Source organism: Apis laboriosa, unplaced genomic scaffold (assembly GCF_014066325.1).
Source record: "Apis laboriosa isolate Shangri-la unplaced genomic scaffold, ASM1406632v1 scaffold24_cov149, whole genome shotgun sequence".
Taxonomy (NCBI): Eukaryota; Metazoa; Arthropoda; class Insecta; order Hymenoptera; family Apidae; genus Apis; species Apis laboriosa.
Window position 1 is genome coordinate 312,713 of NW_025222499.1, and position 22,470 is coordinate 335,182.

The window sequence follows — 22,470 nt, forward strand, 5'->3', positions numbered from 1 at the left end:
CGATTGCTTTTTAATGAAAATCGAATCGTTCTCTCGTCCCTCCTATCCTCCGAGGCACTCTCCCTTAACGAGGGATCCGTTTCAACGATGGCACGCGCGTATTCTTTGTAATTACGTTTGTTATGTGGCTTCACTCGCTTGAGATTTTAGCAATAATCGTTGACCGTTATCGTTTGTTACGCTTCAAGACGAAAATGTATCCGTTACTTGTATATTGCTATAGTGTCGACGATGAAAACTGGAACTCATAAAGATTTAGCTATCTCCTCTTTTATTAGAGTAATTTTGAAGATATATTGAAGTATATGTATATTTACATGGAACGTGTATTAAGAATTTAAAAATATATGAGCACAATTCATATGTATTGATTATATATGCATACACATAGAAATTATAAATATACATTATGCTTCGTAAAAAAATTTTTATTCTTAGAAGTAGAATAATTTTATGTGCCATTTCTTTTCGAATTTTCTTATTTTAATAAAAAAATCGAAATTTTCAATAGTAAAAATTTTTTTATTCAAATATACAATTTTGTATAAAAAGAATATAATTGAAAAAGATATTTACAAAATTTGCAATATAGGAAATTTTTTCCGAATTTTCTATAATTTAATATATTTATTTATTTTATATTTATCTTTTACATATATTTCCTTTTATACTACTATATTTATGGATACTAAACATTTTTTTAAATTTAATTAAATATAAAATTTAATACATTTATCTATACATTCTCTTTAAATTGTTATAATATAAATAACATAAATACATAATACATAATATAATTGTTATATATAATAAAAATATATAAAATATATCTACAATATATAAAAATATATAGATAAAAAATATTTGATATATATCTGATATATAAAAATATAAAAATATATAAAATTTATATATATAGATAGAAATATAAATTTTCTATGTAATATATATTTGAAATGAATAAATAAAAACAAAAGAAATCAAATTTAGTTAATCGTGGCGCCATCTCGTGTTTGGATTCTGGAAGCTCTAACTTGTTAATAGGAACATAGATATGCAAGGAGGTATTTATGACGTCACAGACAAAGAAATGAACTGCACGAGAAAGATAGAAAATTACGCCATTACATTTGGTTACATAATCTTCTATATCAAAAACGCAATATTAAAAATTAATGAATTATTAGTTTTCTACAAAAAAATTCTGCACTTTTAAGTTTGTATCTCAAAGTTAGAACTTCAAACAATTTTCTTACATAAATTTTAACAGGAAATTCTGTTTAATTAATTATTTATTAATGATTAATACGTCACTTTCGAACTAACGTAACCGACATTCAACGCATTTTTCATTAATTTTACATTATTACAAGATTTATTTCTGAATATTAATGTATGAATCTTAAATATTGTTTCTTTCTTTATATTCATATATAAATTTCATTCATAATTTTTTTGTTATTTGAATAAATAAATTGATTACTTATTACTTGATTATATCTCGGGAATTTACGACTGAAATATTTTCTATTATAATCATTAATAAATAATTAATTGAACAGAATTTCTCGTTAAAATTTATATGAGAAAATTATTTAAGATTTTAACTTTGAGATATAAACTTAAAAGTGTAGAATTTTTTTGTAGAAAATTAATAATTCATTAATTTTCAATGTTGTGTTTTTAACATAGAAGATTATATATATTGTGACGTCACGAATACCTCCTTATCTATTCTAAGTTCCTACTAACAAGTTAGAACTTCTGGTGTCCAAACGCGAGATGGCGCCACAAGTACCGATTTATAACTAAAATTAATGGCATCTTCTCTATCCTTCTCGTACAATGTTGCTATTCTTATTTGTGACGTCACGAATACCTCCTTATATATTCTACGTTCCTACTAACAAGTCAAAGCTTCTAGTATCCAAACGCGAGATGGCGCCACAAGTACCGATTTGATTTCTTTGTATAATTTATGGACAAAATGTAATTTATATCAACAGTTTATATGAAAAAGAATAAGCGCGGCGTCAATTTTGTGATATTTTGAAATATTTATTGAGAAATAAATGAATCTTGTATACAAATATTTCGAAATAAAAAACTTGTAGAAGTATTAAGAAAGGTAGGAAAATGAAATGTTTTAGAAAAAAGGAAAGAAAATAAAAGAATACGAAAAATTAGACAGATTGAAATTCAATTTAATTTATTATATGTGCATTACATATATATACATATATGAAATAAGGATTTCTATTTAATATGTATTAAATTTTTCAATAAAATTTTATATATAAAAAATAGAAATGAATTTAGCAATCGTAAATTTTAATAAAATAATTACATATTTGAATGTTAATTTTTTCTAAATAAAAATGCAAAACATTCTATTTGTGTAAAAAATTATAATAAAACTTCTAAAAGAATAATTATTTTTTTTTTAACCATGCTCAAAATTCATTACGATTTAATTTAAATAGATATAAAAAGAAAAACAATAATATTTCTTAGGTTATTTTCGCTGTTTATGCTTTTCTCGCCATTATTTATATATGCAATTTTTTTGCGCAATCATAAAAATTATGTATTTCTTATTTATCTATAAATTTATAAATCTCAAATTTCAGATATGAATGAATAATGGATATTCGAAAATTAAAAAATGAAATCTATTGATACAAATATTCGATTTACAAAAAATAGAGGCTTTATAACATAATAAAATTGTGAAAAATCATTTAGTAGTAAAATTTTAAATGAAAATTTAATTTTTTTAGTGAAAATTTTTTTTATAAAAAATCTTATCAAGTTCAATCTTTCTCAAATTCAAATTTTAAGCACAAATTTTAACATAAGTAAAATTATATCTTTAATCTTTAATAATGTGAAAGAAATTTTAAATAAATGTCACAGTACAGTATATATAAATAAAATATATAAATAAAATATAAATTACATTATATATTTTATTTTTTTTTTCAAAAAAAATCAAAAAATATTTGTCAAGATATTAAAAACTGTTAAATAATTTTGCCTTTATGTGCCATGTATCATATTCTTATTATAATTTTTTTCTTAAAAAGATATGTATTTATTTATATTTTCTTTATAATAGTTATTATATTTTATTACATTTTTAATTTATTAATTTAATTTTATAATATTAAAATATATAAACTCATGTTTCTTTAAATAATAATCTGTGCATTTGTAAGTTTTTAACTATAAAATATTTCTAAATTTCTTTTCTCAATATTTTAAAGATTTTAATCAATTTTATACAAATACTTTTCAAAAATTACATTTATCATGTATTTAATTAGAAAAATTATAAATTTCCATTATTATATACAATATACTTCTTTTTTAAAAGAAAATTTTAATAATAAAGTTTTGAACATATCATCATATATATATTATGTTTAGAAAATTAAAATAAGAAGAAATATCTTTTACATTTCTATTAATTAAAAATTGCTGGTGTATTCGACAAATTTTTTTCATAATGTTTTATTTATACAATTAAGTTTTGTTTTAAAGAGATCTATACTTCGTCGATAGTTTTCTTAATAAATATATATTTTAATCTTGTACGCAGTGCACCAGCCTGTTTACGCTTCGAGGCGTTTGGCATGCTTTATGGAAGTCCATAAACGGATACAATGGTCCACTGCATAGGCATTCATATATTTAATTCATTTCTGACTTTATCTCGATGGTTGCATTGAATCGAGATGCATTTTATAATAGAGTGAAATTACGCTGAAGTCATCTGATTGTTTTTTCTTTATATAAAAAAAAATGCCGTTATCGCACCCATAACATCATTTCAGAACATAAGATCGATATTGCATGATATATGGTTTAATTGTAAATTATAATTTATAATTTCTTATAAAAAAGAAATGAAAGAAAGAAAGGAATAAAAATAGAACAAAATATCGTAAGTTAATAATCGAACAAGGAATTACAATTCGAAGTCTTTATTTAATTGTTTAATTTAACAAAATTTAACATGTAAATGCAACATGATGCATCATTCGTTTTATTAAATTTTTGAGGTACAAAAATATATATATATATTTTTCTTTAAATATCACTTATGTACTTTGTACGCAAATCTCACTAGCATTAAAAAAAAAAAAAAAAAAAAAAAAAAAAAAAAAAAAAAAAAAAAAAAAAAAAAAAATTATATATGCTAATCTCAGAAAGTATGGAAAACAAAAATTCTGTAGCATCTGAATATATTTCTATGTCGACAGTCTCTAAACAATCACTTTTTATAACGTTAATCCGATTAAATAGAAATCAATGAGCATAAAATGAATTATTAAACTAAAAAAAATATAAACTAAAAAATTAATTAATGTGTTATTTGTACATAATTTTGTTAAATCGAGTTTTGTATCCTTTAAAGATACACTATCCTTTGTTATAACGAAAATAAAAACTTAAATACAATACTGCAACAAATAACACTCATACTTTATCACACTAGAATAACGTTATGATAAGAATGAACGGAATGATCATAAACTCTGTTACTGATAACAATATTGATCTTATAATTAGTTAAAAGGCACTGAAAAAGAATCATATAATTCTTATTCCTCTGCTATAAATGTACTATTCTCAGAAGATTCGGATTTTATTTTAAGTGGTGAATTAGGAGTAGTGCTGTCGGGAGTTTCGGTACCTGAATCACATTTATTATTATTTTCTCTATCGTCGTTAATATTAGAGTTTTTCATTTTTATCTGACTCTTGTCTCTTGATATTTTTAATTTGGATTTCTTATCAGGATCAAAATGACCTTCAAGAACGATTAGTACATCTTCTATTTTCTTTTCGTCAGTTGCAGTTAATTTTTCCTTAATTAATTTATCTAAGCCTTCTTTTTTTCCATTACTCCATGCTTCCTATATAACATATATATTTAACAATAATTAAAAATTATTAAAATAATAATTACATTATTTACATCATCGTATTAATTTAATATTTAATATTAAAATTTCATTTATTTTTATAATATACAAAATAATTTAATTAAAAATAATAATTTTATTTTAATTTATACGAACTTGTAATTGAGAATATTCTATTCCTGCTTCAGCAAGCAATCGTCGTAAAGGACTAGCATGTTGACGTTCTCGACGATTTACACGAAATAGAACTCCAAAAATAGGCCTTAAACTATTTTGACGTTCAAATACTATTTTTAATTCTGAAACAAGATCATTATATTACATAATAAAATATTTCATATTCAAAATAGCTTTTAATTTCTATTGCATATTTATATTACCTGCATATTCTTGTTCTTCTATTTCTACTGGTTGAACAAATTCCCTAATAAATTCAACAGTATTTTTCATGGCACTATCACTATCACCACTGCCATCTGCTTCATTTCCTTTTGTAACTTCTAATGAACTTAAATGTTGTACTATTTGTAAAGCCAGGCATGCTCTATCTTTTGCATTGCCTAATTGTGTTTCCTTAAATTATAACAATTTTATATTAAAATAATTATATAGAATATATTTTTATTATTTAGAATATAAAAAGTTCATGCATAATATTTTAAGAAAAATTTACTAACTTGGTTAAATAAACTTTGGGATAATGTCCTGAGAGTATATGCACGAACTGTGTTTGCACATTTTACTTCAGCAATATTAAATCCATTTGCAAAGCCTTTTACAATTTGTTTAAATCTTTCCAGAAGATTATATTTTTTTAAAGACTCAATTAACATAGCAGGAATAACTTTACGTGGTTCATGATAAACTAATATTATACCATCTGCTGCATCTCCTCTTATAGAGGAAAGCCATGTTATAAAATCTGTTAATGCAGATACTTCACTTTTAGTTTTTAATGCCTATATAAAAATATAGGATTTAATATGATTAAATATAAAATATTAATTCTTTAATATTGATAAAAATTTTACCTTATTAGTTTTGTTATCTTTAAGTACACGAAACTTGCCAATAGTTACTATTTTCATATTATGTCTTTTCATAGCTGGAGGATTAAGATCTTTATATGGCATTACATATTGAGAATATGAGGAACTAGGTGTATATCCAGCTATTTGACATATTTCATCTATAACTTTTTTGCCCGTAGTATCCATATCCCAACCAACTAAACGATAGTTGCCTGGACCAATACCTACTGCAGAAGGTTTTCTTGGTGGGTTGGATTTTCCATTTTCCATTATTGTTGATGATACCATTTTTATAAATTAAAAGTCTGAAAATGCATAAAAATTTCTATAAAACAATTTTAATTTAACTTATTTAACTAATTTTATTTAATTAATTATTAATTTAAGATAAAGAAATAATGTATTAATGTTAATTTTATCAATAAAATTAATAAATTAATTAATAAATAATAAATATAATATTATATATATATAAAAGACAAATTAAATATAAATAACTAAAAGTTATAATATATTATTTAATTAATTTTATTATTATAAAATATATATATTTTAAAATAAAATGTATACATCTTTGTATAATCTATGTATGTAACTTAAGTTTTTCTTTAGCAAATGTTTGGAACGAACACTCAGTTTTTGTACAAGGGCGAGATATTTTGGTACATGCGTAGAGCAGATTATACATGGTATCGGCAAGGTCGACCTTGAAATTCAATACAATACACAAATACTTCAGAACACAAAAGATTAATAATTTGAAAACATGACTATTAATATTGTCTTACCTTCTGGAATTAACTTACAAATTATTTTTCAAATAAAAATTATCTTATATCTTATATCTTATACGTAGTGATTTTTTTTATGTCACGTAAAAGAGATGCCAAGAACGAAACGACAAAAATATTAATCAGAAATAAATACACAGACTCACGTTTTGTAAATCTATTAGTATTATTATCGGGAACAAGAAATTTTGCATGAGAATAATGCTACGCCATCAACGACGATGAAAAAATAACAGTCTAACAGCTGGTATCTTGTTTTGCATAAGTGCATTTACCAGTAAGGAAACTGAATGTTGCATGAATTTTTGCTATTCCGTGACGTCTATGCAACACGCATTACACATCAGCTTGCGACGAATCATGTCATGTATGTAAAATAGATATTTTCATCACACGTGGATCTATTGCAATTCATGAATAGCCTCGATTTCGATATTTTCGTTTTCATTAATTCAACATCAGATTCACTACGCTCACTCACCAATTCACGTGATTTTGTAGTTCCTTTTTTTTTTTCACGTTTTTTCTTATTATGATGATTGAAACAGACGATAGCACTATAAATCCTTTGTAGATACTGGAAACTACTGGAACGCAACTAGATACGTTTGAACACACGTGCGAGATTGGCAGTAAACCGCCCGCTCGATGATCTGCGCGTGCGTGCTTGATCGTAAGTCACGTGGTTCTAATGTCACTATTGGGTGAAGGAAAGATTGGCAATTGTAGTTCTTCTAATACAGTAGATCTTCTAATACAGTACGCGATTAAATTGAAACGTTTGTATACGCATTTGTTTCTTATATTTCAATGTAATTATTTATAGATCTAAATTTTATCGATAATATACGATTAATGATCGTAGAAAAAAAATAAGAAAGAATTGATTAATAGAATCTTATTCAATATTGAATTATAAAGTATTTATATTGCAATTGATAATGATTTTTTTAGATAATGATTTATCTATTGTTATAATATCATTGTTATAATAAAATATAATAGAATACAATAAAATAGAAAAAAATTACATAAAAAAGTGAAAACAATTTTTGTAAATGGAAAAGTATTTTGATAAAATTGATAATTATATTTCATTATCAATTAAGGTTATAATTTTTTTTTGTAATATTTTTCCATATTGAAAGTATTTGAATCGTGAAGAATCGTAATAACTATTATGATGAAAATTTTTTTTAAAGATAGACAAATGATTCAATATTCGCACTTCCAAAGAAAATTGAACGTGATCAAAATAATGAACAATTAAACGGTAAAAATATTAATTTTGTATAACTTTCAAATTATATTATTTGTATAATTTATATAAGAAATAAATAATAATTTAATCGATTTAATTATATCATTTTCCTTTATGTTATTTTCTATTGGACATTGACAGGTGGAAATTTGAAATGAACCAAGAATGCTGTTGCAATTACGGCGTGTTCTAAAGATATACATGTGTCATTCATATTTAATATGAAAGTGCTGCATACTAATGGTATGTAAAAGAAATTCACACATATCCATGCATTAAATATATATTCAATATTGTTTCCGAATCGAATTCTAAACTGAAAATTCATTTATAAGTATGAAAATTCATTAATGTGAAATGATGAGAATGCTTCATCGATGCTTCTTATTTATTATTGTAATGACGCATCTATATAAAATTCCATTTGCACGTTGCACTTTGGTTAAAATTGTTGACGGTAGCGATAAATTGGCATGCAGCTTATCTTTCGTTATCTGTTATTTATCCTTTTTTAGAGCGGTCCGCATGCTTTGTGGCGCTGATAAATTGTTTCAACTGGGTCATACGTTCGCTACGGCTCGTTTTTGTCTTTTCATTTATCCGTGGAATTTCTACCGTGCCGGTTGTTCCAAATTTATCGAATTCTCCGCGGTATTTAACGCGAGAAAATTGAAAGGCGAGCCGCACACGGTCAACTATCACTGCATTTTTTCGTGTGATTAAATTCCCATTATGATGCAACTTCACAATATACACATGTTTCTGTATAATATTAGAAGAATAATTATCTAAACCGGTAATTACCATCATTACATTAATGCACATATTGTACAGTAAGCCGAATATTGTTATTATTTATTATCATTTGTTTTTTATATCTACATAAGTAATTTATCACGAGAGCATTTCGATAATTTTCAAGATATTAATTTGAAATCAAATAAATTTATATTTATTTTTGTCTAAGGTAAATTATTAAAAAATTTTTTTATTGTTTTTATTTATATTAAAAAAAGCAATAACTATAGAAATATTTTCATATATATAGTTTAATTTAGAAAATTTTCATTTATATATATTTACTAGATTACTCCTGAGAAAATTTTTTATTTTACACATGTTTATAAGTGTGTTAATATTAAAATTAATATTCAAAAATATTTATGAAAAATGTAACTTAATAATATTAAGTTAAGATAAACAAGTTAAATATTATTTAATTGTAAATGAAATTCAGTTCAGAGTCAATTGTATTATTTGTTATTAGAGTTATTAGCATATTACATAAATTAAATTGTTCATAAATATTTTGACATGATATTTGAATAACAAAAATGAAATATTTTGCACCAATATAATAAATAAATGTTAAATATGTATTTAAAAAAATATTCATAAAAAAATGAACATTGCATACATTGAAGATAAAAATTTTAATTAGGAAAATTATTTTTTTTTTCAAAAAATAATGAATAGAATTTATCAACTAACACAATACTTTTTTATTTTCAGTATAAATGATATAATAGAAATAATAAAAAGAATAATTTTTTAAAATTTTGAAAATACTTTTTATAATGAATGTTTTATCTGAAACTTATGTGAATACAGATTTATAAATTTAGAATTATGAAAAAAATAATAATAACACACAATTGAATTTTAACACACAATGAAATTTTATGCATATGTATATATACATATCACATAAATAAATCATAATAAATATGGGTAAGTCAAAATTAAATATCAAAATTGTAATAATAAAAAAAACTCCTGAGTTTAAAAATTTTATCATAAAATGAAATTAATCTATTATAGTTTTACCTACGCTTGAAAGCTTTTTTCCAACCACCGTCACATTCGCTTTTTACAATATGTGGCAAAGCAAAATCTCATGTAAATAGTAAAAACCATTAAAGCATGTTTGAAACATTTCACATTCGTGGATCAGTTAATATTCGAGCTTGGTTTTGCTATTTGTCCACGTGACAGTTTCATATCTACTCTCTGATGGAATATGTGATACTATGAAATTTGAATGAAATGTAGTCTAACAAGAATTGATCATTTTTATAATAAATATCGGTTTAATAATCACGATATAAATGGAATTGATATAATATATAATATGAATAAATATTTTAAGAAAAAAAGAAAAAAAATGAATATCGAAGAAAAGAAAAGGCAAAGATCAAATTTATATCCTATTAGAGTCAATAATTTTTTTGAAATGTATTGTACTATAATGAATATCGTATTCAAATATGACAATTGCTTTGAAGAGAATTTCGACAGTAAAAAAGAAAGAAAAAAGAGATGGACGAAAGAATTGAAATATCTTGATAAGTTGATTAGTATTCAACCTAGTTTCGGCAAACGTAAAATCGATCATCTCTGTATCTCTAGCGTGTGCACTTTCTATCTTGACTGATAGAAAAAAATAGTGTTTCATTGAAATTAAAAAATAGTAATGAGAAAATGAAACATAATATGTGTACATAAATTTCAATGGAAATTGAAAAGAGTAATTTCTGAAAAAAGAAAAAAGAATCACATCTTTTTTTATGTACTTACATCATCATTACACAATCATGTTGATAAATTAAAAAAAATACATAATAATTTTTTTTTAAATTTTTTCTAAGAAAATTTTCGTATTACTTTCTTTAAATCAATATTATTTACTGTTTATTTTTTAAATATTTTATTAGATTCATTTTTAAAAATTTCAAATAAATAATGAAGAATGTAAAATTTTAATCATAATATTCTAATTTAGTTATAATATATATTTATAATTCAATATTAAAATAATATTGATTTATTATTGTATCATATGAAACATATAGATTTTATAAATTATGCAGTTTTAAAATAAAGAAATTAGAGAGCAACAGCTAACAGCTATCGAGATAAATGGTACATCAAAATTCAGTATGGAAGATGACTACAAATGGAAAATATCGGGAAACGAATTTTAGATTCACACGTTTGCTCTTCATTAATATTCAGTCTATCATCCACAAATGTAATAGAGTCATTGGCAAACATTGTATGAGAGATAAAAGTAGAAAAGAGATTAATTAAATGCGAAGATCGTTTTAAAATCTGAAAAAATTTCTTATTAAATTAAGATTAAATGGATCTGTAAAATTAAATCTATATATGCAAAAACAAAAATAAAATAAATAATAAAAAGTAAAATAAATATGAAAGATAGTTTGATTTCTTAATTAAAAAATTAAATAATTTCTTATTTGAGTTAATTAATCGAAATAAAATATATAATGTTCATTATATATTTTTGTGAATGCGTAAAATAATAAGGAAATCTATCATTTTTTGATGCAATTGGCAATGTTAATAACATAATAAAATTCAAAAAATCTATTTAAATGCATAACATTAAATATTAAATAAAATAAAAAATTATATGTTTATTTATATAAACTAAAAACATAATAATTCTAAATAAAATTTAGAATTGAGAATATATTTAATATTATTTATTATTTCAAACATTGATTTATTAATTTTATTGATTGTCAATAATTTATGGATAGAAATGTATATCACATGTATATCACAAATATATTTTATACATTCATTTCACGTATATGTATCTTCTTACAGAAATATCATGAGCATGTAGGTTTCTAGAGTTCATTCAGACTTGTATTTCGCATGAAACCGAATTTCAACCACAAACAACCACTCAGTCCGTTCTGCACTTGTCATTCACCAGAATGCATGATAAGCTCATTCATATCTGACATTCGTGAAATTCATTCACCCCCGTCATATAGAGTAATTCATATAACCTGTTAGTTGATATGCTAGTATAATTAAGTATGCCATATCATAATATTGAAAAAAACCTATTAAAAAAGATTATATTATTTATATTGATAATTTATATTGATAAATATTGAAAAAGTAGATAAAATAATATTAGATGAGAATATTAAATTAGATACATACACAATTTAGATAGAGAATATAATTTAGATACATTATCGTAATAATTAATTTTTAATTATTATTATTAATAAAATTATAGTTTTTTAATTTGAGATAAACGATCAAGATTAAATTATTCTTTGAATAATAAAAAAATATCATTAAACAATAAAATTATACTATTTAAAAATAATACTATTCAAATATGAAAGATCTTTAAATCGATTTCTTTAATAGTAAAAGAACAAAAAAATATTTTCTTAGAAATCTTAAAAATTTTAATATTAATTAAATTTTAAATTGAATAAAATTTATTTATTGTTTTAATTTCTTCTTATCACAAGAAAGAAAGAAATTAATTTTACTTTATTATTTTAATTTTTTAATTATTTTCTTATTTAATTATCTAATATTAAAAGAAAATTTTAATAAAATTGAAATAAACTTACATCATTTGTCTATACAATAATATATTGATTTTTATACTTTTTTTCCATTTACATGTTTTTAAGAATTTTTTTTTACTTAGCTTGGTCTTAAAATTTTTCTGAAAACATCTTTTTATTAAATACAAAATACAACAAAGTATTTGCATTTGTTTTCAGACATTTCACGTATAACGTATTCATTCGTTACGATATATTATGTTAATATATGAATCTTATAAATAAACCGCTTTTTTAAATACAATTGTACAACATATACTAAATATTCCAAGCCTTATTTAAATAAATAAAACGATATACATCCATTTCATTATGAAATTTTTTCAAGTATACAACATGTCAAACTTATAACGAAAGACACACACATAATACACATAATCAAAATCATTTTTCTTTCCTTTCACAATGATTTCACTAAAAGATCGAAATGTCCACCGGAACGAAAGTTTTATTTATCTTAATTTAACCACACTGCACACAAAAAATAATCGAAAGAGGTTCTGAATAAAAGAAAGACTCACAATACTGAACGATCTCGTCGTGAATCCCGTCTGAGAGAAGAAATTATTTCACCGTTGGCTCCCGATCGTTCTTTTTTGCAATGGATCGACTGGGATGATCGGTCGTTAAAAAACGATTCTTCGTCGCGGTTACGCCGCGTACGTGACACTTTTTTTCCCGCGATCTCGATCCTTTCTGTTCACCGTGACGCCTTCGTAAACGCCGTGAAATGTAGACAAAAGACCGTTGACTCGACACACAGATTCCGATAGTCTATTGTTTTTCCTTCATTTTCGGCTTTCCCTAGGATATTATCTTTATCTCATTTCCGCGCGTTATTTTTCGTTCTTCTTTTGTTTCACTGAAGGTAGAATTTCCTATAATTGTCAGATGACATAGTATGTCTGATATGTCAGTTACATGTATTCACATATGTACTAAAAATAACCTACACGTGGCGCTGGTGTATAGAATAAAATATAGTTAAAAATATTTGAATGCATGTGTCCATGTTTTGGTTATATGGAATACCGCCTTAAGTTTTCACTAATTGACGATGATGAGGCGCCCTTCTTTGTATCTGTTGCGATCAACTTTGCTCATGTTCGATTCGGCCATGCTTTCGCTGATAACGTAACATTGCAACAAGATAGCGTGAGATTTGCACGTATCTGCAACGTGTCTGATATACGAGTGATTTGTGGTGAACAATTGATAAGGTTGCATTTCTTGCATGCATATAGATGTGGTTTTTGATGCGCAGCAAATTAAAAATATAGATGAAATTATTGAATTGAAATTTTTAAATTTTTCAATGATTACTTTATGGTAATATAATTTTATTTTTAATATAAATTAAAAGATTGATTAGAAAAATTGATATACGTTGAAAAGTAAAAATGTAGAAAATTCAAAGTAGTAATAATCTTAATTCAGAGTATTAAGATAAAATATTAAATCTAATGAGACATATTATATTTAATGAATTCGTATAATTATAATATTTTATGAAATTATGGAGGAAAACTATTATTATATGATAAAATTCAGCATTAATATGTAAAAATATTTCTTTTTACTATGATATAAATAATTTACAAATATTTATATTCATTTTTAAACTTTTATTTTATTTGACAATCGAAGAATATAATTAATTTATTATTGAGATTATTATTCCAATAAAAAAATTTATTTGAATTAACATATAATTCAATTATTTTTATGTTTCAACTAAATAGACTACTAAAACTAACCTAAAATAATTCATTTTATAGTTATGAATGATATCAGTTTTATTTTTATCGATGATATGTTTTCTACATTTTTAAGAAAAAGTTTCTTGTTATCAATACAGTAATTTTTTATTATATTAACAGATTAAAAATATAAAAAAAAGATATGTTGAATATGAACAAGATTATATTCAAACATATCAATACGTTTTGATTTTTATTAATTTAATTTTTTATAATAAATATTAAAAAAAGATAAATAAAATTAATATGAATTTTCAGTTTCAGTTTATATTATTTATAAATTTGATAGTTTCTTATATATTAAAAAAAAGTTTGATAAATTATATAGTTATTGTTGGAATAAAAATTTTACAACATGATATACATTATTGAATGTGATAATAGAATTTGTGGACGATATTACGTATTGTGTGATAAGCATGCAACTCGTGGAATTGCAATGAAGTGATAAGATCGTCTCGCGTTATATACTTATATTGAATTTTTTTGTTTTGAGTGTTCTTCGAATTTCTAATATTATTATACATAATATTTGTTTGAAGAAAATACTGTGGATATTTTAATATTTATTTATTTGTAAATTGATAATTTATAAAATAAAATTTATAAATTTTTTAAATATAATAATAATGTAATATAATAAATATGATAATAATGAAAAAATGTAATAAATAAAATAATATATAGTAATTTATGATAAAATATATAATAAATTTTTGAACATTGATTATTAAATTTTTAATTTTTAATAATAAATAACAATAATTTATACAATTTTTAATAATAAATAACAATATTTTATTTAACATATGATTATGGGATTCTCAGTTTTAAATATAGAAAGTTGTTTTTATAATCAAAGAATATATATTATATGCTATATCACTATTAACATATAAGAATTTAATATTCTAATTAATCACTTGATAATGAAAGAATAAAAAATTATTATACAATTGATAAATCAATTTACAAGATAAGAAAACATACAAATTATTTGTATATTTCAATTTCTAAAAAAATTAATTTAAAGAACCAAATATCCATAGACATAAAATATGAAATAATATATTATTTAAATTACCAACATGATAACGTGACTTATAAATAATACAGGAACATGCAAAGATTTATCTACTAATTTATTATAATACGATCTCGTTTCAATAATGAATGATTTTATTGTCTGTTTTTACTTTTTTTCTTTCTGTCTTTTTTTAAATGCAACAAACGAAATGCATTTCCAACAAAATTATCATATCGTGCAAATTATCATAAATATTGTTTTTTTGATTCTTAATAAAATACATTTTATAGTTTATTTAATGTCATATTATAATTACATGAATGACACTTGAAAATGACATGCATGCATGTTCATTTGTTTAATAATATAAGTTGTGAGAACTAGTTAATTGATAAGAGTGTCGGTTTTTTTGTGATTTATGATATATTTCTCGTAAAAATGCATATTTCGCGTATGGAAATGTGAAAATCATATCTGATATTTAAAAATCATGTTTTTATATATATATATATACATAAGTAGATAAATATAGTGTTGAATTATAGTCTTGTTGTATAGGTGAGATTGTTCGTATCGTGTAACAAAAATTTTTCGTGAAATATTTCAAATTTCCATTATATTAATCTTACGAAGTGAAAATTATTAGCATTATCTATTTAAGAAACAAATGCAATTGTATTTTGTAACAATATAAATGCATTTATGAAAAAAATTGTATAGTAGAATAATATAGAGATAGAATTGTATAGAGGTTATGTAAAATTTTTAGTATCAAACTGAGATAACTAAATTTGATTAAATTGAATTTTGCTGTTTTTTACTTCTTCTTTTTTATTACTAATCATACCGGTTATTTGATTTCTTTCGTGTTAAATAGATTATCTCATATTTCTTAGAAGAAAATATTGATTTTGCGGTATTTATTTAATATTTATCTAGATGTAAAGGTCAATTTTTTTTACGATAATAGGATAAAGATTTCTTCTAACTATCTTGAATTCCACATTTATGTGTAGAAAGAATTATAATTTTATTTGTTGCTATCATTAAATTTATAAAATGAATTAAAATGAATTATGAAATGAATACATATATTAATTTTTAATTAAATCATAAAATAACAGTTTAAAAAATATTAATTTATTATATAATCTTATTATTAAATAATCTATCCATAAAAATTTAAATTTGTTCTTTACGGAAAAAAAATAAAATATAATGAAATTATTACAAATAGATTCAATAGAAACTATTACAATTAGAATCGGTATAATAATCATTCAATTTAATGAAATAATTATAACTTACATGAACAATATCACAATTTCATACACAAATATTTATCACGCAAATAATTACGTATTTTTATTTATCGTAACGATAAGAATTTTATTAAATATATCTTAATAAAATTTCAAAAGGTTATACTTTGAGATCTACAGCTATTTAACTCAGCAACAGCGAATAGCGGTTAACACGCACATTACGAAACACGATATATGAAATGTAATTAAAAATATTAGAAACACCTATTAAAGTCGTTTGCTGTGCAGTAGCAATTAAATTTCCATAATACGAAACGATAACAGGTAATAGTTTCAGTTGTTTTCGAAAACATTTCGAAAAGTTTTGCATTAAGATTTATAAATAACGCTGATTTTTTTGAATTCAGCAAAAATGCGTTCTTTAAATAATAATAATTATAATATTAATAACGATGTCATGCGATAAATGTAATTATCGAAAATAATTTTATTCTTGTTAATAATATATCAGAAACGATTAACAGTGCTTGTATATATATTACTCGTATGAATATTAAAATTAATTAAAATTATAAGAACGATTATGATTCGTAATGGTGTGATAAATGAATACTGGAACGCGATATCGAGGTACATCGTGTTATGTGGTAAACAGTAGGACAATGCGTTTCCTTTGTAAATGCATTCTAATTCTGGGAACAAATTGGTGCTTTTAGCGACATTAAAACGAGCCCATTAATCGTATACTTGATACATTTCGCGTACCTCGAGTTGCATAATAATGACACGCGGATATAAATTTACGTTTCTACCGAAGAAACGTATAATTTGTAATCCAAGCTGCATATGCGTATGTTGAGAATTATGGAATAAATTTAATCGAATGATGACAGAATTTTACAAAATGCATTTCTTTTCTTTTTTGGTATATATGAATAAATGTAATGGAAAAAATTAAATTTAAATTTTTATCAAGTTATTATAGATGAAAATATAATATGATATATTAAATTATGGAAAAATATATTCAATGAAATTTTTTTTAAGTAATCAATCTTTTCTTTTTGTTATAAGTCAATTCAATTATATCAAATGCATTTTATAAAATTTTAATTTTCTATCAGTAATAGAGCAGGGAAATTATAGAATAATTTTAATCATTTTGAGAAGATCAAGATCTTCTATAATAGTTGCAAAAATTTAAAAATTTTTCTTAATTTTTTATAATAATCAAATATTTATAATTTCTAATATTTATATCATTGATAAAGGTTTTATGAAGTTTTACAATAAAAATTTAATTAAATTATTAACTAATATGACTTAGCATACAATTTTTATTTTTATTTTAAATTTTTAGTTATAAAAAAAAATAAAAATGAATTAAATCAAAACAATATTTAACAATACCTCTTTTTTTCTTTAATATATAAAAATATAATAAAAATTTTGAGAAATTTTTAAAATCTCTGTTCCAGAAATAGCGTCATAATCTTCGATCAGCTGCAGAAAGAATTCTCCAGATTTTATTCTACGTTCAATGATCAATCTGCAACAAGGAAGAAATCGTTCATCCTTTTCTCCTTTTTTTTTTTACAAAGGTAAGGCGTTCCTACTTTTCTTTTAATTAAAAGTAGTTACCGGCACAGCCCAAGTCAATTCAAACAGAAACTTTAATCACTTCACCAGTGTGGATTTTAAAAGAAAGTTGTGATCTTTGATCAATGCAAGAGGCGGAAAACTTTCCGTTTCGCGTCATTCGCAACTGTTCGCACAGTCGACGCTGACTGATTTATCGCTCGCGTTTTCCTCGATGTTTTGACGTGCAAAATTTGCTTTTCGTACACATATAGCAATTACTGTATGAATTCATACTGATTTCAATATCAATTTTAAAATAAGAACGATGAAATATATTATTTTCATGACAATTTTAATGCATAAATTTATTATATGATTTAATAGTGGATTTTCATGAAGTGATTTTCATAGTTTTTTCTTTGCAATTATTTATATTGCATATTAGAAATTTTCATTACTTATTTATTTTAATATAAATTTATTATCTAGTAATGGAAATAATTTATATTAATGCTTCATCATCTATTCAAAAAAAAAAAAAATTTCATCTTGTTAAAAATTGTACTCTATAAGAAAATCATTTATTTTAGACATTATTTTTCATCATTTTTATTCCATAAGAAACCATTCACATTCCATAAGAAACCATTCATATTATTTGGTGAAGTCTCACCGATACGGTCTTTCAATGTTTGTGGGAGATATAAATTTTCTCTTTGAAAAAGATGTGGAATGAATCTCATTTTTTTTTAAATTTAAATTATAATGATGATATAAAATGAATATAATGAATCAGTTTTTTAATAAAGTACAATTCCAAAATAAATACTGACATTTTATAAATGTTGATTTCTTACTTGATTACTTATTTTACGTTTAAAATATATTTTCATAATTATCAATTATCAATTTTCATAATTATATATATATATATATATATATATATATATATATATACATTCATAGATACATCTTGTATAAAATAATTGATTATACCTGATTTTTTTCAACTTATTTTTCAGAACTCAAGAAATTTTTCAGACACTAATTAATCGATATGATTTATCGATTTGATGGTTTTCATCCACACACAAACCGATTGTTGTATTTAATTGTGAGAAAAGACAAACATGCTTGTTTGTTATTATCGACTTGTATAAGGGATGCAGCGTGTTGCACGTTATGGCATAATTAGCACGCGACGTTGTACATATTCTAATGTGTATAATGTGCTTCTTGGAGTGTAGGTGTGTATATACCAGCTTATCTAATTAATTAATAATATAATAATAATAACTGGTAATATCGTATGGTGGAAAATGGTACCTTGTTTTAATTTTAACGTTCAACATTGGTTTACCGGTTTGTTTAATTTTATTACGAGAATTTGTTAAAAAGATGTCCAATGGCACATGAAAAACACGAATATCTCTACGTGACTTTCTTATCTTTTATATCATAAATTTTGTTCAATTAAAATTATATTCTAAATTGATATTTTTTGTTATTAATAGTTTAGAAATTTCTTTTTCTAATAGAAAATGATTAGGACATTTTGCATGATAATTTACAATTAATAATATTAATAATTAGATTCTCTTACATCAATTTAACAATTTTAATTAAATCAATTATAATTTGTAAAATTTAATTGAAAATTTGATTATTTTTTTTATAAATAAAATTTATGAATCAAAATTTATTAATATTATTAAAGTAAGTTATGGCTTGTAAAATTTTAAAATATAAATACGACATAATAAAACTACGAGAATAGCATGAAATAGTTTTTATTACGTTTCTCTCGTTTCTTTAAAGTACCGATTCAAAATCCTATATATGTTTTTATAGCTTTCTCGTTTTTGTTTTTCCGGATTGCGTTTTTCGATATGAAAAGATTGCATCAAATTTTTATTGAACGAGCACAGAGTGTGATGTTCACGAGCAAAAAGCTGTGAAAATTATAACAGATCTCGTTTTTTAAAAAAGAGAAAGTATTCAATTACAAAAACATGTAAAAAAAGCTTGATATAAATGTTTTTCATAATTTTTCAAGAATATTATTCGCCAAATCTCTTTTCAGTTTATCTCTTTTTATTATCTGTTTTTATGTCATATTTCTTTTCATCAAATATTTGCTCTTTTAAATTTTGTGAATTTATCTGAATTACTATCTTTTTTTTCATTTATTTTATTTTATTGTGTTATGAAAGATTTGAATCTCAAATATTCATATGTACAATATTTTCCATTTTAATTCAATTTTCTACCAATTATTTCTACATCAAATAAAGTCTAATTTTTGTATTTTCACTCTATATAAATTAAATATTGTTTTTATTTCTTTTTTGATTAAAAATTTAAAAAAAAACAAGTTTTTTTTCTTCTGGTCTAATAAATGTATTATATTAATAAATATTCTAAAATAAATTTTAAAAATTTTCTTCACTATAAAATTCCTATTTACATAAGGTAGACAGTTTCTATATATAGAATATATCTTTCAAATATTGGAAATATGTAAACAAGACTAGTAACAAATATTAAACGGTAGAAAGTTCACAGATATTCCATGGTGTCGTCAACGAGTCATATTCCTAGATATGAAATTCCTGCAAACATTCCTGGTTACTATCACTATCATAGAATCCATTATCAAAAATTTAGTTATAGATTAAATGTTTTTAATGATCAAATCGAAATTTTAGATAACATATTCCTGTCGTTATTATTTCAGAATTGAGACTTATCTGAGAAAATCTAGAAGCGATAGAAACGTAGAGACAGATCGTGGTATACCCTCGTTAAACTTCGTGGTCAAGTTTGAACGATGTTGATCTTCTCCATGCAAGCTGGTCATCTCTACAGCCTGTGCCAGGCACATTGTCGACATGTCGTTACTCGGCTCCTGGTCACCACGTGGATTTTATGCGATTTTACTCACACAATTACCGCTACAGTATTCCAGAAATCTGTGGTTTTTGTGGTCGATCTTTAGGACTAGACCAGCCACTTGTTCGCATAATTAATTTGACAAATTTTACAATTTATATTCTTGCATTTCGGTATTACTTTTCTCTGATTTATTAAACTATCTGTAAGTAAATATTTGATTATAATACTGATCAACTCTATTTACGAATACAGTATATTTTGATTTCTCTAATTTATATTATAATAATCATATCATCTTATATTAACAATACCATTTCGATTGTACATACAGTTTTCAATGAAGTATATTCAATGAATTCTTCATCCTGAATGTATCATATTTATTAATTATTTCATTAATTTAAATATCATGAATATTGATTGATTGCTTATAAATATTAATGAAATTAATTAAGTCACAGGAGAGACAAAGAGAACGAGATAATATTTAAATATTTTGTATCTATCTACTAAATATCTATTTGATTTTCTAAGAAAAAATTGCAAAGCAAGTATTATTTATAATATTATCTTTAAATTAAAGAAAAATTTAACTTATTGGTACAAATACGATTGTTCCTCGAGAGATTAATCAAAAGTCAGTTCTCCATCCGTGCCTTGTTGAGACAAACGACTCGAAACGGGCTTTCTCTTCGTCAACGTGGTTCACCACGATTGTCTAGTTAGATTCGAAATAGGAAAAACGAGCCTCATTAGCTGCCACGACGTTCTTCTCTCACTCGACGACATGAATAGCTCCTTATATTTTCAGCAGGGAAACGGAATCGTTCGATTCGATAGAAAATTCTGGATCTCGAGAAGCTTGAAATAGAACGGTTCATTTTTTAAAAATCGATTACGAAATTTTATTACGAAATCGATTTCAAGTAGAATAGTTTTTTGAGTGGAGATTGAGATATTTTTATACAGAAAACTACTGATTTAATTTTAAAATACTTTATATTGTAGAATTCGCTATAGAAATTAAATATTTTATTATTTTATTTCTAAATTATCAGATAATTTATAATTAATTATTAGATAATATAAATATTAATATTAATATAATAATTTATAATATAATTATTAGATATAAATATAATATGATGTGTATAATATAAAATATTATATCCATAGTTGTTTAATTCAGTAATAATATCACATATTATCATTGAATTATTCATTATTATTCTTCATATTATATAATAAATATAATAAAACTTGTTCTCCTTCTTCAAATACGAGAGAGCTCGTTATTATGTGGGAAAAATCAGAGTCGAAGGAGCCAATAAAAGGCGATTCACGTCTGAGCAAAGTACGAAAAACTCTTCTGATTCTCAACGTCACACTTCTTTTCCTCGAGTTTTTTTTTCTATTAATGAATTTAAAATAGAAATAAATCTAATTAAGCAAAAAGATGAAAATATGAATATTATTTTGATATTCATTGAGTTTTTTTTTTAACAATGAATATATTGTA

The 22,470-nt window shown here is 23.2% G+C and overlaps 1 protein-coding gene, 1 long non-coding RNA gene and 1 pseudogene across 10 annotated transcripts; 2 read left to right on the forward strand and 1 right to left on the reverse strand.

Annotated features, from left to right (window-relative positions):
• Window positions 1-3,970: 3,970 nt before the first annotated feature.
• Window positions 3,971-13,499, reverse strand: LOC122713529 (maternal protein exuperantia). Of its 9 annotated transcripts, none has more exons than XM_043934094.1 (7): window positions 13,377-13,499; window positions 12,945-13,301; window positions 5,963-6,267; window positions 5,609-5,890; window positions 5,312-5,504; window positions 5,088-5,230; window positions 3,971-4,922 (listed from the first exon to the last, which is right to left on the reverse strand). In XM_043934094.1, exons 3-7 carry the CDS (start codon window positions 6,248-6,250, stop codon window positions 4,608-4,610), a joined length of 1,221 nt encoding a protein of 406 aa, XP_043790029.1. In that variant the 5' UTR covers window positions 6,251-6,267; window positions 12,945-13,301; window positions 13,377-13,499; the 3' UTR covers window positions 3,971-4,607. The 9 variants fall into 9 exon arrangements, with proteins under 9 accessions (XP_043790029.1, XP_043790028.1, XP_043790024.1 ...); XM_043934093.1 differs by lacking the exons at window positions 12,945-13,301; window positions 13,377-13,499 and adding exons at window positions 6,593-6,668; window positions 7,235-7,533; XM_043934089.1 differs by lacking the exons at window positions 12,945-13,301; window positions 13,377-13,499 and adding exons at window positions 6,593-6,668; window positions 6,900-7,533.
• LOC122713532 lies at window positions 8,337-10,640 on the forward strand. Its single transcript, XR_006346501.1, has 3 exons — window positions 8,337-8,810; window positions 9,527-9,745; window positions 9,836-10,640. It is a non-coding gene; the product is annotated as an uncharacterized LOC122713532 (long non-coding RNA).
• On the forward strand, window positions 13,426-21,430 carry LOC122713531 (annotated as a pseudogene).
• Window positions 21,431-22,470: the final 1,040 nt, after the last annotated feature.